Raw genomic sequence first — 21,395 nt, forward strand, 5'->3', positions numbered from 1 at the left:
CCTACACCAGCGCCTGAGGACAAGCTGCTGCCTTCACAGCCACGCGGTGTGGACGGGGGGCTGGGCCCGGGGATGGACTGTGGGACAGCACCCACCGCACCCCCACCGCAGCATCCCCACCGCACCGACGCGGATCCCCCACCCAGTCACCAAAGCCGCCCCTCTCCCGCTGCATCCCCCACCCTCCCAACCCCACCCTCATCACTCTCCGGGCCCCTTCCCCACCGCACCCTGCCCCTCCCCCACCGCACCAACACCGCTCCCTACCCCCCCACCACACCCCCACCCATCCCGGGAGCTGCCTCCTCTAATTCCGCCTCCTCTTCTGGGCTCAAAGCCAAATCCCTCTCAACCGTTTCCCTGGCATTCTTTCCCTCCAGCCTCCCACCAACGCCAAGCCAGGCCATTAGCATGGCCCAGTGGGGCTCCAGTGACCTCATCCTGGTTGCCTGGCCCCACTCCTGCTTGTGTCCCTACTTACACAACCCAGAGGGAGTGGCTCCACCCCGCTAAGCCTCAGTTTCCACATCTGTCAAATATGGATTTTTTTTTTTTAAAGCTGTGTGCAGGGCACCCCCGGTAGCGCAGTGGTTTAGCGCCGCCTGCAGCCTGGGGTCTGATCCTGGAGACCCAGGATTGAGTCCCGCCTTGGGCTCCCTGCATGGAGCCCGCTTCTCCCTCTGCCTGTATCTTTGCTTCTCAGTCTCTCTCTCTCTCTGAATAAATAAAAATTTTTAAAAAATGTTTTAAAAAAAGCTGTGCGCAGATTAAATATGCTAAAGATTGCCTTCATGTAGACAATACTCTATTTTATGTCAATTACTCTAGAAGGTTCATGGAGCACAGTGAAGGCCTCTGAAAATTTTGAAACAGCAGGTACAACTATTCTACAGTGGCAGTGAGTGCACAAAGCATAGTGTAGCAGTCAAGAGCATGGACACAGGATATGAAGTGCCTGGGTTCAAATCTCAGCTCTCACCAATGACCTGCTGTGCCACCTTAGAATCGTAACTTAACCTCTCTGGTCCTCAGTTTTCCCATTTATCAATGGGAGTAAAAAATGTACCTGTCTGGGATGCCTGGGTGGCTCAGCGGGTAGGTGCCTGCCTTCAGCTCAGGGCATGATCCTGGAATCCCAGGATCGAGTCCCACATCAGGCTCCCTGCATGGCGCTTGTACATGCTCAAGGGGGACCAGATTTTGGTGTCAACTAGCAACCTCCACCACATTTCCCATAATGGCTGTGAGCCTATCCAACATATACGGAGCCTTCCCATGGCCAAACACATATACATCACATGGCTGCCTGGGGGAGTTTTAGAATATATCCACTAATTCTTTGACCCTCCTTTCTTCAAAGGGTGGAGACTACTTCCACTTCCCTTGGATATGAGCCAGACTCCATGGTTTGCTTCTAATCGATAGAACATGGTAGAAGTAACAGTGCATGGTTTCTGAGGCTAGTTCACAAAAGACATGGCTCCTTTGTCTGGCTTTTTTTTTTTTTAAGATTTATTTATTTATTCATGAGAGACACACACACACACAGAGAGAGAGAGAGAGATAGGCAGATGGAGAAGTAGCCTCCCTGCAGGGAGCCTGATGTGAGACTCCATCCTGGGTCCCATGAGCTGAAGGCAGACGCTCAACCACTGAGCCACCCAGGTGTCCCTGTCTGGCTTTCTCTATGAATGTTCACTCTGGAGGAAGCCAGCTGGTATATCTTGCAGACCTTTGAGAAGCCTGCAGAGAGACACACACAGGGCAAGGACTTGAGGCTTTCTAGCCAAGAGCCAGTACCAGCTTGTGAGGGAACCACCATGGAGGCAGATTCTGCAGCCCCAGTCTGGCCTTCGGATGACTACAGCCCCAGCTGACATCATGAGACACTGAGCCAGCACTGTCTACCTCGGCCACTTCCTAGTTCCTGACCCACAGAAACCGTGAGATAACAAATGCTTATTGTTGTTTCCAGGCACTATGTTTTGGGATGTTTTGTTACACAGTGACAGGTGACTATTACACTGCCTACCACGATGGCAGGATGGAACTTCTCTGAGCCAGCCCCAGACTTAAGGGACAGGTTGTCTCAGCTCTTAGGTCTCTAAGCTTAAAGAGGGCTTTGAGCCAGACATTCAAGCTGCTCACAAATATTCCAACTCTCAATCCTTCTTGGTGCATGAGGGTTTGTTCTTCCTCACTCTTTTGAAGTGTGCTGTGGCCTTCTGACTCCATTTGGCCAGGGAGCAGGTGTTAACTGTCGGTGAAAACTTTTAAGAATGAATGTGAGTTTTCTTCTTATTTTCCCCCTTGCCAGAGTCCTGACCAGCCAGCCATAATGACATTAGTGAAAAATAAGTTTGTGTTTTAAGCTACTGAGATATGGGGACTGCCTGTTGTAGCAGCATAGTCCAGCTTACGCTAATGCAGGCATCTTTCATGTCCTCTCACCCCTGCCACACTCAGAAGTCCCCACGTTCACATCCAAAGCTATTATTTCCTCTCGTGCTCCAATCTCTCTCCCCTTCCCAGCTTTCCCCCCCCATTGGGGACCCCTTTCCCCCCCATTGTTGTTTTATTTTTATTTTTATCTATAAATAATTGATAAATTTATTATATTATGATTAATTATTTATTAACAATATTTAATTAGAAATTATTTTAAATTTACTTATTTTAGGGATGGGGAGGGACAGAGGGAGAGTCTTAAGCAGACTCCACGCTCAGCATGAAGCCTGATGCGGAGCTCAACCTCAAGACCCTGAGATCGTGACCTGACCTGAAACCAAAAGTCGGATGCTTAGCCAACTGCACCACCCAGCCACCCCTCCCTTCCATTTTTAATAACCTCAGGTACAAATGATTAAGTAAATCATAATCATCATTTCATAAAGCTTATAAAAATTGTCAACACTTAGGTAGTGCTTGCTATATATTACTCTAAACTCTATCCGTCTTCCTATTTCATCCTTGGAACAATCCTGTAACATAGGGACTCTTGTCAGTTCATTTTATGGATGAGGCAGCTATGGCACCGAGAGGTTACCTAATTTGCGTGAGGCCACCCAATGATTTAGAGAAAGAGCTTAATTATTAATTAATTCAAATGAAGGCAGTCTGACCCCAGTAGTAACACTTAACCACCTGGTTCCCACAAAGCCGGTGTTAGTTTTATTTATTTCCTATCTAGTTATTCCACTTTGCCCTCGCCACCCACCCTCTTTCCTTCCCTGCTAGAGCCACCACTCTGTCATGTTTATATGTATCCTTTGGTTTGTAGGATGTGTCCTTACGCATTGCCTAGTTTTGTTTGGGATGTATGAATCTTAAATTTATATTAACGGTATTGCGTGATAGGTCTCGCTGTTTCTTACTATGTTCACACCGATCCACCCTTGTTGCTGAGGGCACAGCCTCGTCTCTTGCTTCCCATGGCTGCAGAATACTCCACCCTGGACACTCAGGGGCATCTCCTCCTCCCCAGTGAGGGACACCAGGTTGCCTTTGACACTCCCATCATAAACAACACCGTGCTAAATAAGCACTTCGCTCTTGGTGGGTGAGGGTGAGAACTTCTTCAGCACAAAAGGACTGGACATTGCAGGGCTGTGAAATCTGGAGATGTTCAATTTAACTACGTTTTACCAAATTGCACCTGAACGTGGCTGCATCATCAGAGAAACAAAACCGGTTCTGCTTCGTGATTCTTCCTGCCTTGCACCTGGACCTGAGGCTTTGGTGCTTGGAAGCTGGAGAAATTTATAGCCTTTGTTTTCCTACCTTTGTTTTCTACCCCATTCTGACAACTTCTTAGGACAAACAGTTCCTTGACTCGTTGCCTGCATGGAGCATGGTAATGGGGGAATAAGGAAGGCCAGCAAGTTCATATCTCAGTTCTTATCTCAAATGGCTCCATGACATTAGCTAGGATTATAAGTGGCTGATTCTGGGTTGCGGGGGTGGAGGGGTGGGGGAGGTGGGGGGTGAGGGGGTGGGGGGGCCACAGGAAGTCACAGGTGAGACTCAGGTGGGAGTGAGGAGAGATTTTTCACTCGGCTGTGAGCTCCCCCTTGTGGTACAATCGCCCATTACACCCTGTGTGATTCCCCACATCAAGCCCCGGCTAATTAAATCACATCTAACCAATGCAAATGTATGTATTGGGCACCACCTAGGTGCCAGACCAGCGATGTCCATTTGAAATATAATGTGAGCCCTGCATGTAATTTCCAAATTCCTGCCAGTCATGTTAAGAAAGTAAAAAGGGGGGACACCTGGGTGGCTCAGTGGTTGAGCTGCTGCCTTTGGTTCAGGTCACGATCCTGGGGTCCTGGGATAGAGCCCCGGGCAGGCAGCCTGCTTCTCCCTCTGCCTATGTCTCTGCCTCTCTCTGTGTATCTGTCATGAATAAATAAATAAAATCTCAAAAAAAAATAAACAAAAAGGGTCAGGTGACATTAATTATATTTTCTTTAACTCATATCCAAAATGTTATTTCAATGTGCAACCAATGTAAAAATTACTGAAACATCTTACTTTTTCCTGTACTAGGCCTTTGAAATGTTCTCAGATCAGGACAGCACATGTCAATTGGGACACTAAATTTGCATTAAAAATGCTTGATCTCTATTTCGATTTTGTAACATTTACAGGTGAAGAAGCCCATTCACAGACTCAGGTTGTTTCAAGCATGATTAATGGCTTTCCAATAACTGATTTGGGAGTCTATTTTTTTTTATCTAAGTTTAAATTAATTACAATTAAATAAGATCAAAAGTTCAGTCTCTCAGTCACACCACATTTCAAATGCTCAACAACCCATGGCTTACATTATTGGACAGCACAAACATTGGTTTGCACCATTTCGCCCTTGGCATGAGGCAGGTATATGATTACTCCCATTTTACAGAGGTGAAAATTGAGGCTCAGAAAGGAAACTGACTTTTTTCATTTTTATTTCACTCAACATTCATGAGAGACATAAACAGTGGGAGGAGAAGCAGGCTCCATGCAAGGAGTCCGATGCGGGACTCGATCCCAAGACTCTGGGACCACGCCCTGAGCCGGAGGCAGACGCTTAACCGCTGAGCCACCCAGGCACCCCTCAACAAATATTTATTAAACATCTATCATATACCTGGTTCCTTCCAAGGGACTAGGACATAATGATGAACAAAGTACACATAGTTCCTGGCTTGAAGAGGTTTATAGGATGATATGGGAGGAAAAAAAAATCAGTTGTGGGGCGCCTGGGTGGCTTAGTAGGTTAAGGGTCTGCCTTCCGCTCAGATCATGATCCCAGGGTCCTGAGATCGAGTCCCATGTTGGGCTCCCTGCTCAGTGGGAAGTCGGCTTCTCTCTCCCTCTCCCTCTGCCTGTTGGCTTACTCTCTTTCTCTCTCTCTCTCTCAAATAAGTAAATAAATAAATAAATAAAATCTTAAAAAATTATTACCCATTATAATTGTTGCTGTGACAGACACCAGCAGGAGAATGAGTTAGTGGCAAACCATGGCTTCAAAGCTAATTATCGTTTTTACATTTCTAAATGGTTGGAAAAGAGTCAAAAGAAGAATATTTTTGTGACATGAAAATTATGTGAAATTTACATTTCAGTGTCCATAAATAAAGTTTTATTGGAACACAGCCACACCATTTGTTTCCATAATGCCTGTTGCTGCTTTCATTCTGCATTAGCAAGAGAACAATGGCCAATGAAGCCTAAAATACTTGCCACCTGGGCTTTGACAGAAAGTGTGCTGATCCCTAGAGAATAACAGATGAAGATACCCTTTACAGGCCGTAATCTGGGAGAACTTCCCAAAGGAGGTGACGTTGAAGTGGAAGACTTAGGAGGGATTTGGGAAAGTCTGAGTTGGGTTGAACTGATCAAACCAATGTTAAATGTCCTGAGTGTTAATTTCATTACTCTAGATACTCTAGATGCCTCCAATAAGTAGAATCACACAATATGTGTCTTTTGGTGACTGGCTTATTCCACTTAGCCTAAGGACCTCAAGTCTCATCCATGTTGTAGCATGTGTCAGAATTTCCTTCCTTTTTGAGGCCAAATAGTATCCCATTGTAGGCATATCCCACATTCTGTTTATCCATTCATTACTCGATGACATTTGGGTGCTTCCCAAGTGCTTAGAGTGTCCCAAGTGCTTCCACCATATGGATTTTGCTGATAATGCTGCTGTGAACATGAATGTATGAACGTCTCTGAGTTCTGCTTTCAGTTCTTTGGGGTTTACACCCAGAAGGATTTCTCCATCATGTGGCAATTGTTCTTTTAAATTTTTTGAGGAAGCTCCATCCTATTTTCCATAGTGACTGTCCCCATCTATATCCCCACAAACAGTGCACAAGGGTTCCAATTTCTCCACATCCTCGCCAACACTTCTGCTTTTCCATTTTTCTGATAAGTAGCCAATGCTAACGAGTGTCGGGTGGTATCTCCTTATGGTTTTGATTTGCATTTCCCTGTTGCTAAGTGACGTTATGCATCTTTTCATGCACTTATTGGCCATTCTTATATCTTCTTTGGAGAAATGCCTGTTCAAGCCCTTTGCCCATTTTTAATAGAAATTAACTTTTTTTTTAAAAGCAGGCTCCACACCCAGTGTGGAGCCCAACATGGGGCTTGAACTCATGACCCTGAGATCAAGACCTAGGCTAAGATGGAACGCCTGGGTGGCTCAGCGGTTAAGCATCTGCCTTCAGCTCAGGGAGTGATCCCAGAGTCCCGGGATTGAGTCCCACATCAGGCTCCCTGCATGGAGCCTGCTTCTCCCTTTGCCTATGTCTCTGCCTCTGTGTGTGTGCGTGTGTGTGTCTCATGAATAAATAAATAAAATCTTTTAAAAAAAGACCTAGGCTGAGATCAAGAGTTAGACACCTGACCAACCAACTGAGCCACTCAGTCTGCCCGTAGAAATTAACATATAATTAATCTCTATATAATGTCTTATGCATATGGAGGGGGAAATACAATGAATGCAGAGTGTTAACATGGCACCTTCACACATTTACCATTCCCACAACTTTTCTCCAGCTTTGAGGATTTTCAAAATAAAAATACCCTAGGAAAAAGCAATTCCCCTGTGGATTCATGGAATTCAATAAGTATCTATGGAGCACCTAATAGATGCCAGGAATTGGACTAGAGCAGGGAACCCAACAAACAAACCACTGACACTAGCCCCCCAAGGAACTCTAGCATCTCAAATTGCTTATTTTTTAAAGATTTTATTTATTCTTGAAAGACACAGATAGAGAGGGGGGAAGAGACCCCCTGATGTGGGACTCATCCCAGGACCTGAGGATCACAACCTGAGCCAAAGGTGTGGACACTCAACCACTGAGCTACCCAGGTGCCCCCCAAATCAATTATGTTCTCCCCAGGGCTTACTACAGGTTATCATTCTTATTTACTAGCCTGTTTACTGGGTTTTACATTTCTCACAGACACACTTCCTTCCACCCTTGCTAGATGGACCCACTGCTACTTGTTGAACAAATGAATGTAAATTGCGTGGGAGCAGAGACTGTTTCTTTCAGCTCTATATGGGGTGCTTAGAACAGGGCCTGGCTCATAGTAGGTGCTCGGAAATTATTTGTTGAATTCATGAATGTAAGTCCTGAAAGAGCACTGGCTGCTTATTTTTCTAGCCCTCTAGCCCTAGCTCCTGGAACAGCACCTGGCCCTAAGTAGGTGCTCAATAAATATGTGTTGACTGAATGAATGTAAGATCCAGGGGGACAAGGCAGAGACTTCTGTTTTTTGGGGGTTTAAAAAAGATTTTATTTATTTATTCATGAGAGACAGAGAGAAGCAGAGACATAGGCAGAGAGAAAAACATGCTTCCCGCAGGAGCTCATGTGGGACTCAATCCCAGGATCCCAGGACCCCAGGATCAGGACCTGAGCCAAAGGCAGATGCTCAACCGCTGTGCCACCCAGGTACCTGGAGACCTGTTTTTCTGGACTCTCCTCCTGGCTTTTAGAATCATGCCTGGCACATAACAAGTGCTCAGCAAACATGTGCCTTTGCACACGTGCCCCTCCCCCCACAACCACATCCCTGACTCCGCCCTTGGGGAGGTGGGGGGCTGGGGCAGGCCAGCTTCTCTCTGTGAGGTCACAAAGGCCCTGCCATGCCTCTGGCCTTGGCCCTCCTGCTGCTGCTGGGCCTGAGTGCCCACAGAGGCCAGGGCTGCCTGCAGTGTGACCACTCGGTGCTGGAGGCTCTGAGTCAGCTGCGATCAGCCCTCATCCCCAAACGCTTCCATCTGGATTCGCTGCAGGTTCGCGCCCAGGCCCTGCTGCTGAGCATGGAGGGGCCTTTCTTCCGGGACTACGCTCTGAACGCCTTTGTGGGGAAAGTGGGTGCGTGCTGGAGAGGGGAGGGTGCCTGGCACTGAGGGGGGGGGGGAGTGGAGGGGCACGGGGAGTAGCCTGAGGCTGGGATGGGAGACATGCTTTGGGGACATCTGTCCCCGAGAGGGGTGGGTGGGAACCCCCCGGAGGAAGATGGGGGGCATCCCCTGGCTCTCTTGACCCACTGGAATTTCCTCCCCTCTTACCCCCAGGGATAGATCATCTGGACTTTGTGGCATCCTTTATCAAGAACCAAACAAACCACTTAATGGTTAATTCTCTAAGAGGTAGGAACTAAGAGGGAAAGCTTTTCCCAGCACCCTTCTTCGTCCTCCCTTTCCAGGAGTCCACCCTGCCTCCCCTTGATATTAAAACAAAGCATGCATATAGCCTTTTTAGTTGTGTGTCTGGCAGGGTCCTAAGGGTTTTACTCAGAAAAGCCTAGGACAGTTCCTGATGCCAGGCACTGCTGTGATCTGCCCTTTACAGACAGGAGACCGAGGCTCAGAGAAGTTAGGTGACTAGTCCAAAGTACGCAGCTCAGACACTTCTTTTTTTTAAGATCTTTATTTATTCATGAGAGAGAGGCAGAGACATAGGCAGAGGGAGAAGCAGGCTCCATGCAGGGAGACCAATATGGGACTCGATCCCAGGACCCTGGGATCACGACCTGAGTAAAAGGCAGACGCTTAACCCCTGAGCCACCCAGGTGTCCCCAACTCAGACATTATATTCCCAACCACCGCCCCTGGGGTGTGTCTTCAGGTTGTATACCCAGTGGCCCCAGGGGGAGGGGTTAGTCATTTGAGGGCTTTATGACATTGCCCAGCAGAGGGCAGTAGAGGGCTCTGTGGATATCTCGGAGTCCTCATCTGTAAAACAAGAAAAATAGCACTCATGGTGACTGGGAAGTGGAAATGAATTTGTGCATGTGCATTTAGAACAAAGCCAGGCAAACAGTAAGTGCCCAATAAATGGTAGCTATTAAGATTTTTATTAAAGATTTTATTTATTTATTTATTTATTTATTTATTTATTTATTCATGAGAGACACTGAGAAAGAGGCAGAGACACAGGCAGAGAAGCAGCCTCCCTGTGAGGAACCTGATGTGGGACTCGATCCCAGGACCCCGGGATCACACCCTAAGCCAAAGGCATATGCTCAACCACTGAGCCACCAGGTGCCCCTAGCTATTAAGATTATTGTGCTGCATCTGGTCTCTATGTCCAGAGCAGAGGTTGACAAAATACAGCTGAGGCCAAATCCTTTTGCCAGCCCCCTGTTTCTGTAAAAAAGTTTTAGTAGAACAATAATCATTTTTAAAGGTTTTATTTATTTATTCATGAGAGACACACACAGAGAGAGAGAGAGAGAGAGAGAGGCAGAGACACAGGCAGAGGGAGAAGCAGGCTCCATGCAGGGAGCCCAACATGGGACTCGATCCCGGGACCCAATCCCAGGACTTGATCCCAGGACTCTAAGATCACACCCTGGGCCGAAGGCAGGCACTAAACCACTGAGCCACCCAGGGATCCCAGAAGGATAATCATTTACATATTGTCTACAGGCACTTTTGCTCTCCAAGGCAGAACTGAATTGTTGGGACAATGACCATCTAGCCCTCAAAGCTGAATATATTTACTATCTGAACCTTAACAGACAAGATTTAAAGCATTAGGTCTCAACTCAGGCTACACATTTGAATCTCCCAGAGAACTTTTTAAATATTCCAGAAGCCCAGGCAGCAGCCAAGTAAATCAGAATATCATGGGTTGGGCCTGAACATCAGTCATTTTTAAAGCCCTCACCTTTTAGGGATGCCTGGGTGGCTCAGTGGTTGAGCATCTGCCTTCTGCTCAGGGCATGATTCTGGAGTCCCAGGATCAATTCCCATGTCGGGCTCCCTGCATGGAGCCTTCTTCTTCTGTCTCTGCCTCTCTCTCTGTCTCTCATGAATAAAGAAATAAAATCTTAAAAAAAAAAAAATAAAGCTCTCACCTTTTAAAAAGGTGATTTTTATATTTTGAAATTCAAATGGTTATAAAAGTTGCAAGAATAGTACAGCGAACACCTATTCACCATTTGTTCACACAGTATATTGCCTGGTTTGTTCTGTGTGTGTGTGTGTGTGTGAGTACCCTTTAGTGACATTGCAACCCTAACTCCTTCAATGGGGGATCTCCTAAGAGCAATGAAGGGTATTTTCTTGCACAATGAGTGAGTGGAACTAGGAAATTTAATGCGAACTCCATACTATCTGATATCCAGTCCTCAAATTCCTCCAATTGACACAATCATGGCTTTCATCACTATTCTTCTTCCAATCCTTGATCTGCTCTGGGTCTACGCATTTCATTCATTTGTCTTTTATGACACTGTTATCTTTTTAAAAGATTATGTTTATTCATAACATAATTCAGACACAGGCAGAGACAGAAGAAAGCTCCCACAGGGAGCCTGATGTGGGACTCGATCCCAGGACCCCAGGATCATGCCCTGAACTGAAGGCAGATGCTCAACCACTGAGCCACCCAGGCATCCCTACACTGACATTTTTGAAGATCCCAGGCCAATAATTTTACTTACTATTATTACATCATTTGGGGATTGGTCATAAAGGCACAGAGAACCCAAATGGCTGATTAGTCTTGGTCTCCAGCCTCTACAGAGATCAAGCTGCTACCATGTGGCCCAAATCCCCACCATGAATCACACTATAGCATAGACTAGCTAGCATGCTCTAAGGCTCCAATAAAGAATGAAACTCTTTTTCTTGGGGATCCCTGGGTGGCTCAGCAGTTTCGTGCCTGCCTTTGGCCCAGGGCGTGATCCTGGGGTCCTGGGATCGAGTCCTGCATCGGGCTCCCAGCATGGAGTCTGCTTCTCCCTCTGCCTGTGTCTCTGCCTCTCTCTCTCTCTCTCTCTGTCTATCATAAATAAATAAATCTTTAAAAAAAGAAACTCTTTTTCTTTTTAAAAATTTTTATAAGTAGGCTCCATCCCCAACATGGGGCTCAAACTCACAGCCCCAAGACTGAGTCACATACTCTACCAACCAACCAGCCAGGTGCCTCCAGAAAGACACTCTTCCCAGGCAGGATATTCCAAGGACTTAGAGGACCCAAACCCAAACATTTTTTCAGAATGTGCAGAGTTTGGACAACCCAGACCTGCTGAGTCAACCCTTTACTGTGCAATATAGATGAGAACAAATACTATGGAGAAAATAACGCAGGGGCCAGGGGATAGAGAGTACTAGGAATAGGGGTGGGGGGTATAGTATAAAGTCAGGTGGCCAAGAGGGACGTCACTGAGAGGTCAGCATGTGAGCAGATCTGAAGGAGAGGGAGAAGCCCCAGGAGGTGGCTGGGGTAGAAGGCTGCAGGCAGAAAGAACAGGTGCAAATCCCTGAAATAGGCCTATGTTTGGCATATTCACAGAACCTCAAGGAAGTCAGGGAGGCTGGAGTGGAGAGAGGGAGAGATGTGGAAGATGAGGTCCTAGAGGTAAGGGGGCGAGGATGGGTAGATGGAGTAGAGCCTTCCAGAGCATGTTGAGGACTTTTGACTTCTATTCTTGGTCATGTGGGAGGGCTCCGAGCAGAAGGGGGGACACAGGTGAACCTGCTGTGGTTCTAAGAGGATCCCTCTGGCCGTGGAGAAGAGATCTGGGCAGGGCAAGGGGGATCCTGGCAGGTCAGCGAGAAACTGCCACGGTGGCCCAGGCAGGAGATGATCATGGCTGGAACCAGGGTGGTAGCAGGGGAGAAAATGAGAAGTGATCGCATTCCTGGAACTATCTTGGATATTGAACAAACCGGTGTCATTCACATAACACGCATATTGATATACTGCTTGCGAGATCTGAGAAAAGGAGTCAAAGTGCCAAGGACTGTGCTGAGCAGCTTAGAATCGGGCACCTCTCATCTCCTAAGGTGGAAAAGGCTCGGGAGGTTCAGAGTAGGTTTGGAGGAGCCCGTCAAGGTTCAGTTTTGGACTTACTGAGAGTAAGATGCCCGTCAGACATCCAAGTGGAGATCCTAAGTGGGCATCTGGCTCTATGCTTCTGGACTACAGTGAGCGGTAGAGGCTAGGGACATAAACATGGGAGGAATCGGCACACACAGAACAGTGCTGTCCAGTGGAAATATGCTGTGAGGCACAAGGAGTCATGTGTAATTTTAAATTCTCTAGTGGCCACGTGTTCAAAAAGATAAACAGAAGCAGGTGAAATTAACTTTAATATATTTTATCTAGCCCCATACCTAACTAAATGACCATTTCGACATGCCAGCAACATAAAAATTCTTGAGGGTTTTTTTAGTTATTTTATTCATAGCATGTCTTCAAACACCAGCATACATTTTATACTGACAGCATATCTCAGTTCAGACTAGCCCATTTCTAATACTCAATAGCCATGTGTGGCTAGTGGCTGCCGTATTGGACAGTGCAGGTCTACATGAATATATAAAGCCATGAAGCTGGATGAACTCAGCTGGGTGAAGGAGTGAGTGTAGACAGAAGAGGGGAGAGCAGGTCAGAGGGAAAGAAAGGAGAGGTGATCAAGTCCATCTTTCTACTACTTTCCAGATTAGAAAACTGAAGCCAGTGGAAGGTCATTTGTCCTGGGGCCCCATAGTGGATCAGAAGCTAGATGCAGGACCTCCCAGGCCACAGATTTGTCCAGTGGACCTGAGGAATATCCGCTCTTGGTTACTCCTGGTGAATGAAAAGGGGTTTCCTCATCTCTTCAAAGCTACAAGATGGGGTGGGCTTGGTGGGCGCCTCCCACCCCACAAGGATCTCTCTATCTCTCTGTCTCTCCTCAGATGGGCCTCTGCTGGAAGAGCTGGTAGTTCTCAGGGAGAGAGTGATCAAGGAACTCAAGAAAGCTTTAAAATCATATGAACTGAAAGGTGTAGCATCTCTCTCCACCAAGCTGCCTCTCCCCTCCCCCATCATCTCCATCCCCTTCTCCCACTTTCTCTCCCAAACTCCTTGCTCACCTCCCCTGTGACTCAGCCTTCTTGCCTCTCCCCAATAGTCCTAGCTCTCATTTCCAGACTCACTTCTCCCTCCCTTAGTCCCTTCCCATTCAATTCTCAAATTGCCATCCTGACTTAACTCACTTCAGCTCTTTTCTCTTGCAGCCTGTGATCGCAAAATTTGCCGTGAGTCCTGGATTTATTGTCTGTGCCTCCTTTTCCTACACTCCTGCACCTCCTTACCCTGTCTCCCCCAAATCAAGCCCTGCTACCATCTACAACATCTGGCAGTTCCTCCTCCCCAAAGCTGTAGTATCTAGGGATATCTGATTTTTGAGGGCTTAATGGAAGTGATTTCAACCTGCAAAAAAGTATTTGGGGGGGTTGTTAGTCAGGATGCGATAGGCTATGTTATAGTAACAAAGAAACCCCACATCACAGTGGTTTAACAAAAGAAAGATTTCTTTGGCTTTTACCCAAATTCCTTTGAGGGTTGAAATTTTCTTCCAAATGGTAACCCATGGATATAGACTGCACCTCTGTTGTGTGTGTGTGTTTTTAAGGATTTTATTTATTTATTTATTCATGAGAGACACACACACAGAGGCAGAGACACAGAGGGAGAAGCAGATTCCCTGTGGGGAGCCTGATGTGGGACTCAATCCCAGGACCCTGGAATCATGATCTGAGCCAAAGGCAGATGCTCAACCACTGAGCCACCCAGGTGCCCCTCTGTTGTGGGTTCTAACCTAGCTTCAGAAGGACCAGAAAATACAGAAAAACTCCTACAGGGACTTTATGCCCTGGCCAGGAATTGGCCATACCCTCTGCCCACTTTCCATTAGCCAGAACTCTGGTCACATAGTTGCAACTTACTGCAAAAGAGCCTGGGAAATGTAGTCTCTTGTGTGGCAGGAAGAGGAGGAGGCTGATGAGTGAGCAACTAGCCAGTGTATGTCACAGGGCACTCAAAACAGGAATGTAGAAAAGCAAACATTCTGTTTGTTGACCTTTAATCAAACATTTCTTAAGTTAAATGTCTACAAACAAATGTTGGTCGACTGGATGACTGCAACTCAATTCAACTCTTTAATGGTTAAAAATTATTTTTATTTTATTTTTAAGTAAAATCTACACCCAAGGTGGGGCTCAAATGTACAATCCTGAGATCAAGAGCCACATGGTCCACTGACTAAGCTAGCCAGGTGTCCCTAGAAATTTTTTTTAAGATTTGTTTTAAATTATTCATTCATGAGAGACCCAGAGAGAGGCAGAGACACATGCAGAGGGAGAAGCAGGCCCCATGCAGGGAGCCTGATGTGGGACTTGATCCGGGACTCAATCTGGGACTCCAGGATCACGCCCGGGGCAGAAGGCAGGAGCTAAACCGCTGAGCCACCCAGGGATCCCCCCTAGAAATTATTTTTAATGTGAATTGGTGCATTCTGCTCAGCTTGTTCTGCTACACATGGGACCTCCAAGTTCAGGAGAGCCAAGGGACTCCCATTTCTTTCCCCACTGCCTTCCTGCCCCTTGCCAGTCTTCTGATAACTGCCCTCATCCCTCCCTTCCCTCCTTTCCAGATTTGCTAAAAGAAAAAGTCTTAGACTGTTTACACTGCCAGAAGATCAGTCCCAGGTGTATCCCAAGAAAGTACTGTTTTGGTAAGCTCCTGGGGGTGGGGGAATACAGAGATGCATGAGAGAAGAGAGCTGTGACCCAGCAGATATGGGTTTTGAGTTCTCCCACATATAACCTTGAATCCTGCACTTACCACTTGCTTATAGTGTGGCCCAGATGTCACATCCACATCCTGACATTCGCTTTCCCCTCACTGTTCCATGGGAGGACTCCTCTATAATTTTATAATGCCTCTAATACCAGAAAGGCAGCTGCTAGAAAAGTGTTTTATTTTTCACCAGTACCATACCTGGGAAGTCCAGAAGGATAGGCTGAATTCACTCATTCACTCACTCATTTATTCAAAGATTTTCTTTAAGTTTTTAAAAATTTTTTAAATTATCTCTACACCCAAAGTGGGGCTCAAACCTACAACCCCAAGATCAAGAGTTGCATGTTCCACTGACCCAGGCAGCCAGGCACCCCCAAAGATTTTTGAAATGTATATCCTTATAGCAGTGAGACTAGTACAATGAACCCCATGAAGTACAATGAATCCATCAAGACTGAATAGTCATGCTGGGCCTTTACACAAGCTATTCCCTCTCTATCACACTGTTCCTCTCACCCTCTCATTTCAATAAACTCTCCAAGCTCACCTCCTCAAAGAGGACTCTCTGATCACACTCTCTAAAAAGTAGCACTTTCTATCAAATTATGTTGACAATGGACATTTCTCCACACTTGATTTGTTTGTAGTCATCGTATTTTTTTTTGAAGTAATCTGTATACCCAAACTCACAACCTCAAGATCAAGAGTCATAGGCTCTGCCAACTGAGCCAGACAGGTGCCCCATTGCCATGATATTTTAAAAGAAATCAAGCATTGTGAAATTTCACCCATAAATAGTGTGTGGCTCTAAAAATAAGGACATTTCCTGTGTAACCACAATGCCATTCTCACACCCAAAAAGCCTAGCAACAATTTTTCAATATCAGGTAATTCTGAATCCTTTTGCAACTTCCCTGACTGTCCCCGGAATATCTTTCACAGTTGATTCGTTCAAACCAGGACCCACTGAAAGGACTTCTCATACAATTCAATTGTAGGGTTTCTTTTTTGTCATTTCTTTTTTTACTCTAGAAGAATTTCTCTTATCGGTTTTCCCCCCTATGACATTGACTAGTTGAAAAGAAAGGATTCGGGGCACGTGGGTGGCTCGGTGGTTGAGCGTCTGTCTACCTTTGGCTGAGGTCATGAACCTGGGGTCTTGGGATGGAGTCCTGCATGGGGCTCCCCGCAGGGGGCCTGCTCTTCCCTCTGCCTGTGTCTTTGCCCCTCTCGCTGTGTCTTTCATGAATAAATAAAATATTTTTTTTTTTAAGATTTTATTTATTTATGAGAGACACAGAGAGAGAGAGAGAGAGGCAGAGACACAGGAAGAGGGAGAAGCAGGCTCCATGCACCGGGAGCCCGACGTGGGATTCGATCCCGGGTCTCCAGGATCGCGCCCTGGGCCAAAGGCAGGCGCTAAACCGCTGCGCCACCCAGGGATCCCAATAAAATATTTTTTAAAAGAAGGGACTGGGGATCCCTGGGTGGCTCCGCGGTTTCGCACCTGCCTTTGGCCCAGGGCGCCATCCTGGAGTCTCGGGATCGAGTCTCACGTCGGGCTCGGAGCCTGCTTCTCCCTCTGCCTGTGTCTCTGCCTCTCTCTCTCTCTCTCTATGTCTATCATAAATAAATAAATCTTTAAAAAAATAAAAATAAATAAAAAGTAAAATAAAAAGAAGGGACGGGACTCATTCATTTGATCCTTTAGTATGGTGATTAACTACAACAGATATTTCGAGTACCCCATTGTGCCCCCAAACTGAAGATCAGCAGAATGGAAGACAAATGTCTCACATTGCTCATATATTTTTTTGAAGATTTATTTATTTTAGAGAGGGGGAAGGAGCAGAGGGAGAGGAAGAGAGAGAGAGAATCTCGAACAGACACCCCACTAAGGGCAGAGCCCAATGCAGAGCTCAGTCTCACAACCCTGAAATCATGACCTGAGCCAAAATCAAGAGTTGGACACTCGACCAACTGAGCCACCCAGGCACCCCTCATCTTGCCCCCATTTTAATGGAGTGAAGGGTTAAAAACTAGGGTTTCTCAGCCTTGGCACTACTAACAATTGGGACTGGATACTCTTTGTTATAAGGGCTATCCCAGGTGTTGCAGGACACCCCAGCCTCTACCCTACTACATGCCAATAGTTCTCCCCCCACCAAAGTCATGACAATCCTTTCTAGTCTCCAGACCTTTCCAAATGTCCAAAATTGTCCCCAGCTGAGAACCATGCTTTGACAATTACATGAATATATGCATGGATTCCAGATAACAAGTGTGCCATAAGGAAAACAGAAAAGTTTGATAGAAAGTGCCTGGGGGAAAGGGAGCGGTGGTGCTACTTTAGAGAGTGCAGGTGGTGGGACCTCTCTAAAGAAGTGCTGTATGAGATCTAGAGGAAGTGAGGGAGTAAGGAATAGTGTGAATGACAGAGGGAACAGCAGGTACAAGGATCCAACATGGTTGAGCAACAAGACGGAGGCTACAGAGCCAAATGAATGAAGAAGGGTGTAGTAGCTAGCTAATCACATGGTGACCAGTTTGTGCAGGGCCTGGTGAGCCATGGTGAAGATTTAGGCTTTTATCCTATCCAAGGTGAGCTTAGGGAAAGGTTCTGCAGGAGGAGGCCCTCCAAAGGGCTGAGGCAGCCCTCTGGCCGCCATACGGGGAACTAACTGTAGGATGAGGAGAAGCAGAGACCCTCTGCGTGGAGCTTGGATAGCCGGACCAGGTCATAGCCCAGAAAGTGGATCAGACTCTGGATACATTCTGAAGGGGCAGCCAAGAGGCTCTGCTAACAGAATGAAAGAATTGGGGGTGGGGGAACAGGATGATTGGAAGATGCAGAATGGGAATCCCAAGGATCTCCAGGGTCCCCAAGCTAAGACTTTCATCTTGTCTCAAGATTGTCAGAATGCTCATGTTCATGGGTAGTCAAACTCCCCATGTCCTCCTTTCACAACCCACCACCTATCCAATGAGACACATTTAGCACTGGGCTCTTTGCCATCACTGTGATGTGTCTGGGTCGCAAGGGCAGAGATGTTTGCCAGGGGGGCTCACGGAGGTATACAGAGCACCTAAAAACAGTGCCTGGGACACAGACTTTGAGGAGTGGGTGAATGCAGTGAAAACCCAGGAGAGGGCAAGAGTCAGGTGTACGGAGGAGAGAGAGGATGAACTTGCTGGGTGAGCAGGTGGGTGTGGGGTACAAGGCCACAGAAGGGTGGTGACTTGGAAATCAGGGTTGTCCCCCCCCCCCCCAGTTGACAGGCAGCCCCGCATGGCCCTGCAGTACGAGGACAGTGCGTACCTGCAGAATCAGCCCGAGTCTGGTGTCATAATTTCCGTGTTTCTGGCTATTATTGCCTTCGGGGTCATCGTGGCTTCGTGAGTCATCCCTGCCCTTTCCTGGGGCCTACCCATTGAGCCCCTCAAAAATGTCCCTGCCCTGGATCAGTCACTGTGTCCTTTGGGAATCTCCTCCCCACTCATTTTATGTCTCTGTTTCTCCTTCTTTCTCTACATCTCTTCCTTTCCTCGCCCCCATCTCTGTCTCTGTTCATCTTTCCTTCTCTTTCACCTCCTCTTCTTCCCACCCCTGGACCACATTATGCCTTTCCTGGGTCCTCAGTGCTTTCACCTCTCTGGTTCTCTTCCTCCATTAATATATATATATATATATATATTAATTGTATTTCATGTATGTGCAAGTATGAAAAAAGATGTCATCCAAGCTGAATTCATTATTACATATTTTTCTTCACCATCATCGTTATTAATTTATTTTCTTCTGCTTTTCAAAGTGATTAAAATGAAAACATTTCCAAGGGCCCCAGCACTGAGCCTATGGTGCTGAGGGCAGAAGTGGCCCTCACCCTCTTCTCTGCCCTTCTGAGGGACTCTTCCCCCCACCACCTACCTGTCACCCCTTCCAGCCCCTCTTCTCTTCCCTTCGCCCCTTTACCTGTTTTTAGAAAGATTTTATTTATTTATTCATGAGAGACACACAGAGAGAGGCAGAGACATAGACAGAAGGAGAAGCAGGCTCCCTGTGGGGAGCCCAATGCAGGACTCAATCCCGGGACACCAGGATCACACCCTGAGCTGAAGACAGATACTCAACCACTGAGCCACCCAGGCATCCCTAGGTCTTCATTTCTGTCTCACCCCTCGATCTCTGGCATCCTTGGCATTCCTTGGCTCATGGTCTCCCTCCAATCTCTGTCCTCTTAACTCGAAATTGCATATTCCTCTGCGTCTGTGTCTCTGATCATTCTCTTCCTTCTCCTATGAGGACATGCCAATCTTTGAATGTAGGGTCCAGCCTAACTCTGAGATGATCTCATCTTGCCTTAACTTAATTACATCTGCAAAGACCCTATTTTCAAACAAGGGGACATTCGTAGGTCCTGGGGATTAGGACTTGGATATATCATGGGGAGGAGGAACACAATTCAACTCACCACACCTTTCTCTCTTCTTCATTTCCGTCTCCTCTGTCTTTCCTCCGCGAGCCTCTTGCCCTGTGTCTATGTCTCCCCAAAGTCTCCTCCAGTCTTTCCCTCTATTTCCACATTTTACCCTCACTCCCAGTCCCAAATTTTCTCTCCTCCTCATTCATGTACCAACACTGATTGGCTGAGAACCCTGGAAATCCGCCCAGATACCCATGATGTCACAGGCTGAACCAAATAAGGCTGATGATTGGAGGGAAGTGTTTTTGGGGGGAGAGAGGGAGTATGGTTGACCAGGAGGGACCTGAAGTTCTCTTTGTAACCTCCAGGCTTTTTCTCTCTGACCAGGGCTATTACGTACAGGCAAAACCGAAAAATCCTGCTGCAGTAGGGCGATGGTTTGGGGATCTGTAAGGGGAAAGGAAAAGAAGTTTAATAAAGTCTATGACAAATTCCTCAATGTCCCTGTCAGTTTCTGTAGGACCTGCCTCCCAGTTGGTGTCCAGGTGGGTCCTCCTCAGGGGTTGGGACCAGGTCTCATTCATCTGTAGGTACCAATTACCCTACGTCAAAGTAGAAGTGATTTGGATCTTCAAGAGGAATAGACAAGCTACAACAAGAGCTTGAAAGAACAACCATTCCTCCTTTGGGGAGAAATGCATCCTGAAGGAGATGACACCATATTAGGACTGTCAAGGATGGTCTGGCAGAGGAATAGCGTAGTCAAAGCAGAGAATACAGGTTCCTTTCCCTATCTGAGCTAAAATTTCACCCTCTGTGTTCCTGAGTAGATTCAGAAACATTTTCATGTGAATCTTTTGCTGTCTGAACTCTTGCTACTTGCTAACACAAAGTAGGAAGCAAATAAATTTGGATAACACAGTATCCTCTGTTTCTGAACTTGCTAGCAGAAGTTTGGCTATCTCATTCAGGTTCTGGACCAGGAAGATGTTTAGTGGGAGGGATGGGCGTTGATAAGAAAGACCAAATTTAGTTGAAGATTTGGTGCCCAGAGCAGGCTCTCAATAAATATTTGTTGAATAAATGAGGACGGTAGTGTTGGGGGGAAGGGGAAGAAGCCTGCAAAAATGATATTGATCCATACACTGAGGGCCTTTTTTTTTTTTTTTTAAAGATTTTATTCATGAGAGACACGGAGAAAGAGGCAGAGACATAGGAGCCTAATGCAGGACTCCATCCCAGGATCCCAGGATCATGACCTGAGCCAGAGGCAGACGCTTAACCACTGAGCTACCCACGTGTCCTTGTTGAGGGCCTATAAATGCCAGGGAAAGGAGCGTGGTGATTTCCCAGGGTCTGGGATTGAAACCCCAAATATTGATGGGTCCAGGAGGATAAAGTAAACTACAGTCGCATCCATGGAGGATAGAAAGTACTCAGCTCCATTCTACTGAAGTCGCAGTGAAAGAACAGCTCAGTGTTATCAGATCTTCAGGATTTTCAAGAGAACCCAGAAATTCAGATTTTTAAAATGTGAAATCTCTCCTCCAAGGGTACTGTGGGCAACTAATTTTTTCAAATACTGAGGACCAACCCAAGACACGTTTTGCTATCATTGTGAGGTGACAGAGAAACATCTGAGGCTGCGTGTCGCTTATATTTTTTTATGCTAGAGATTATTGGCAAATGAGGATTTAAGCGTAGAGCTCGCTGGACTCTGTAATTAACTACATTTCCCAGAATCCTCGCCGCCTACAACTGCGTCCGTTGCCATAGATACTGCCATCCGTAGGAGGGTGTGATCTTCAGGAGTCGACTCCAGCCATCAGTTGCGGAGATACCGGTTTTGGCACATGAGCATTAGGGAGCG

The 21,395-nt window shown here is 46.6% G+C and overlaps 1 protein-coding gene across 2 annotated transcripts in view; it reads left to right on the forward strand.

Annotated features, from left to right (window-relative positions):
* Nucleotides 1–8,158: 8,158 nt before the first annotated feature.
* The window catches only part of IZUMO2 (IZUMO family member 2), a 36,579-nt gene continuing 23,342 nt past the window's right edge, over nucleotides 8,159–21,395 (forward strand). The window contains exons 1-7 of one of the 2 annotated variants that reach the window (XM_041745177.1): nucleotides 8,159–8,390; nucleotides 8,594–8,668; nucleotides 13,214–13,300; nucleotides 13,535–13,555; nucleotides 14,953–15,033; nucleotides 18,374–18,497; nucleotides 19,913–19,955. In XM_041745177.1, coding sequence (XP_041601111.1) covers nucleotides 8,159–8,390; nucleotides 8,594–8,668; nucleotides 13,214–13,300; nucleotides 13,535–13,555; nucleotides 14,953–15,033; nucleotides 18,374–18,497; nucleotides 19,913–19,955 — 663 coding nt within the window. Of the gene's footprint in view, nucleotides 8,391–8,593; nucleotides 8,669–13,213; nucleotides 13,301–13,534; nucleotides 13,556–14,952; nucleotides 15,034–18,373; nucleotides 18,498–19,912; nucleotides 19,956–21,395 lie in introns of those variants that run through there. The other variant, XM_041745171.1, reaches the window with a different exon arrangement.

The sequence above is a fragment of the Vulpes lagopus genome, chromosome 2 (genome assembly GCF_018345385.1).
Source record: "Vulpes lagopus strain Blue_001 chromosome 2, ASM1834538v1, whole genome shotgun sequence".
Taxonomy (NCBI): domain Eukaryota; kingdom Metazoa; phylum Chordata; class Mammalia; order Carnivora; family Canidae; genus Vulpes; species Vulpes lagopus.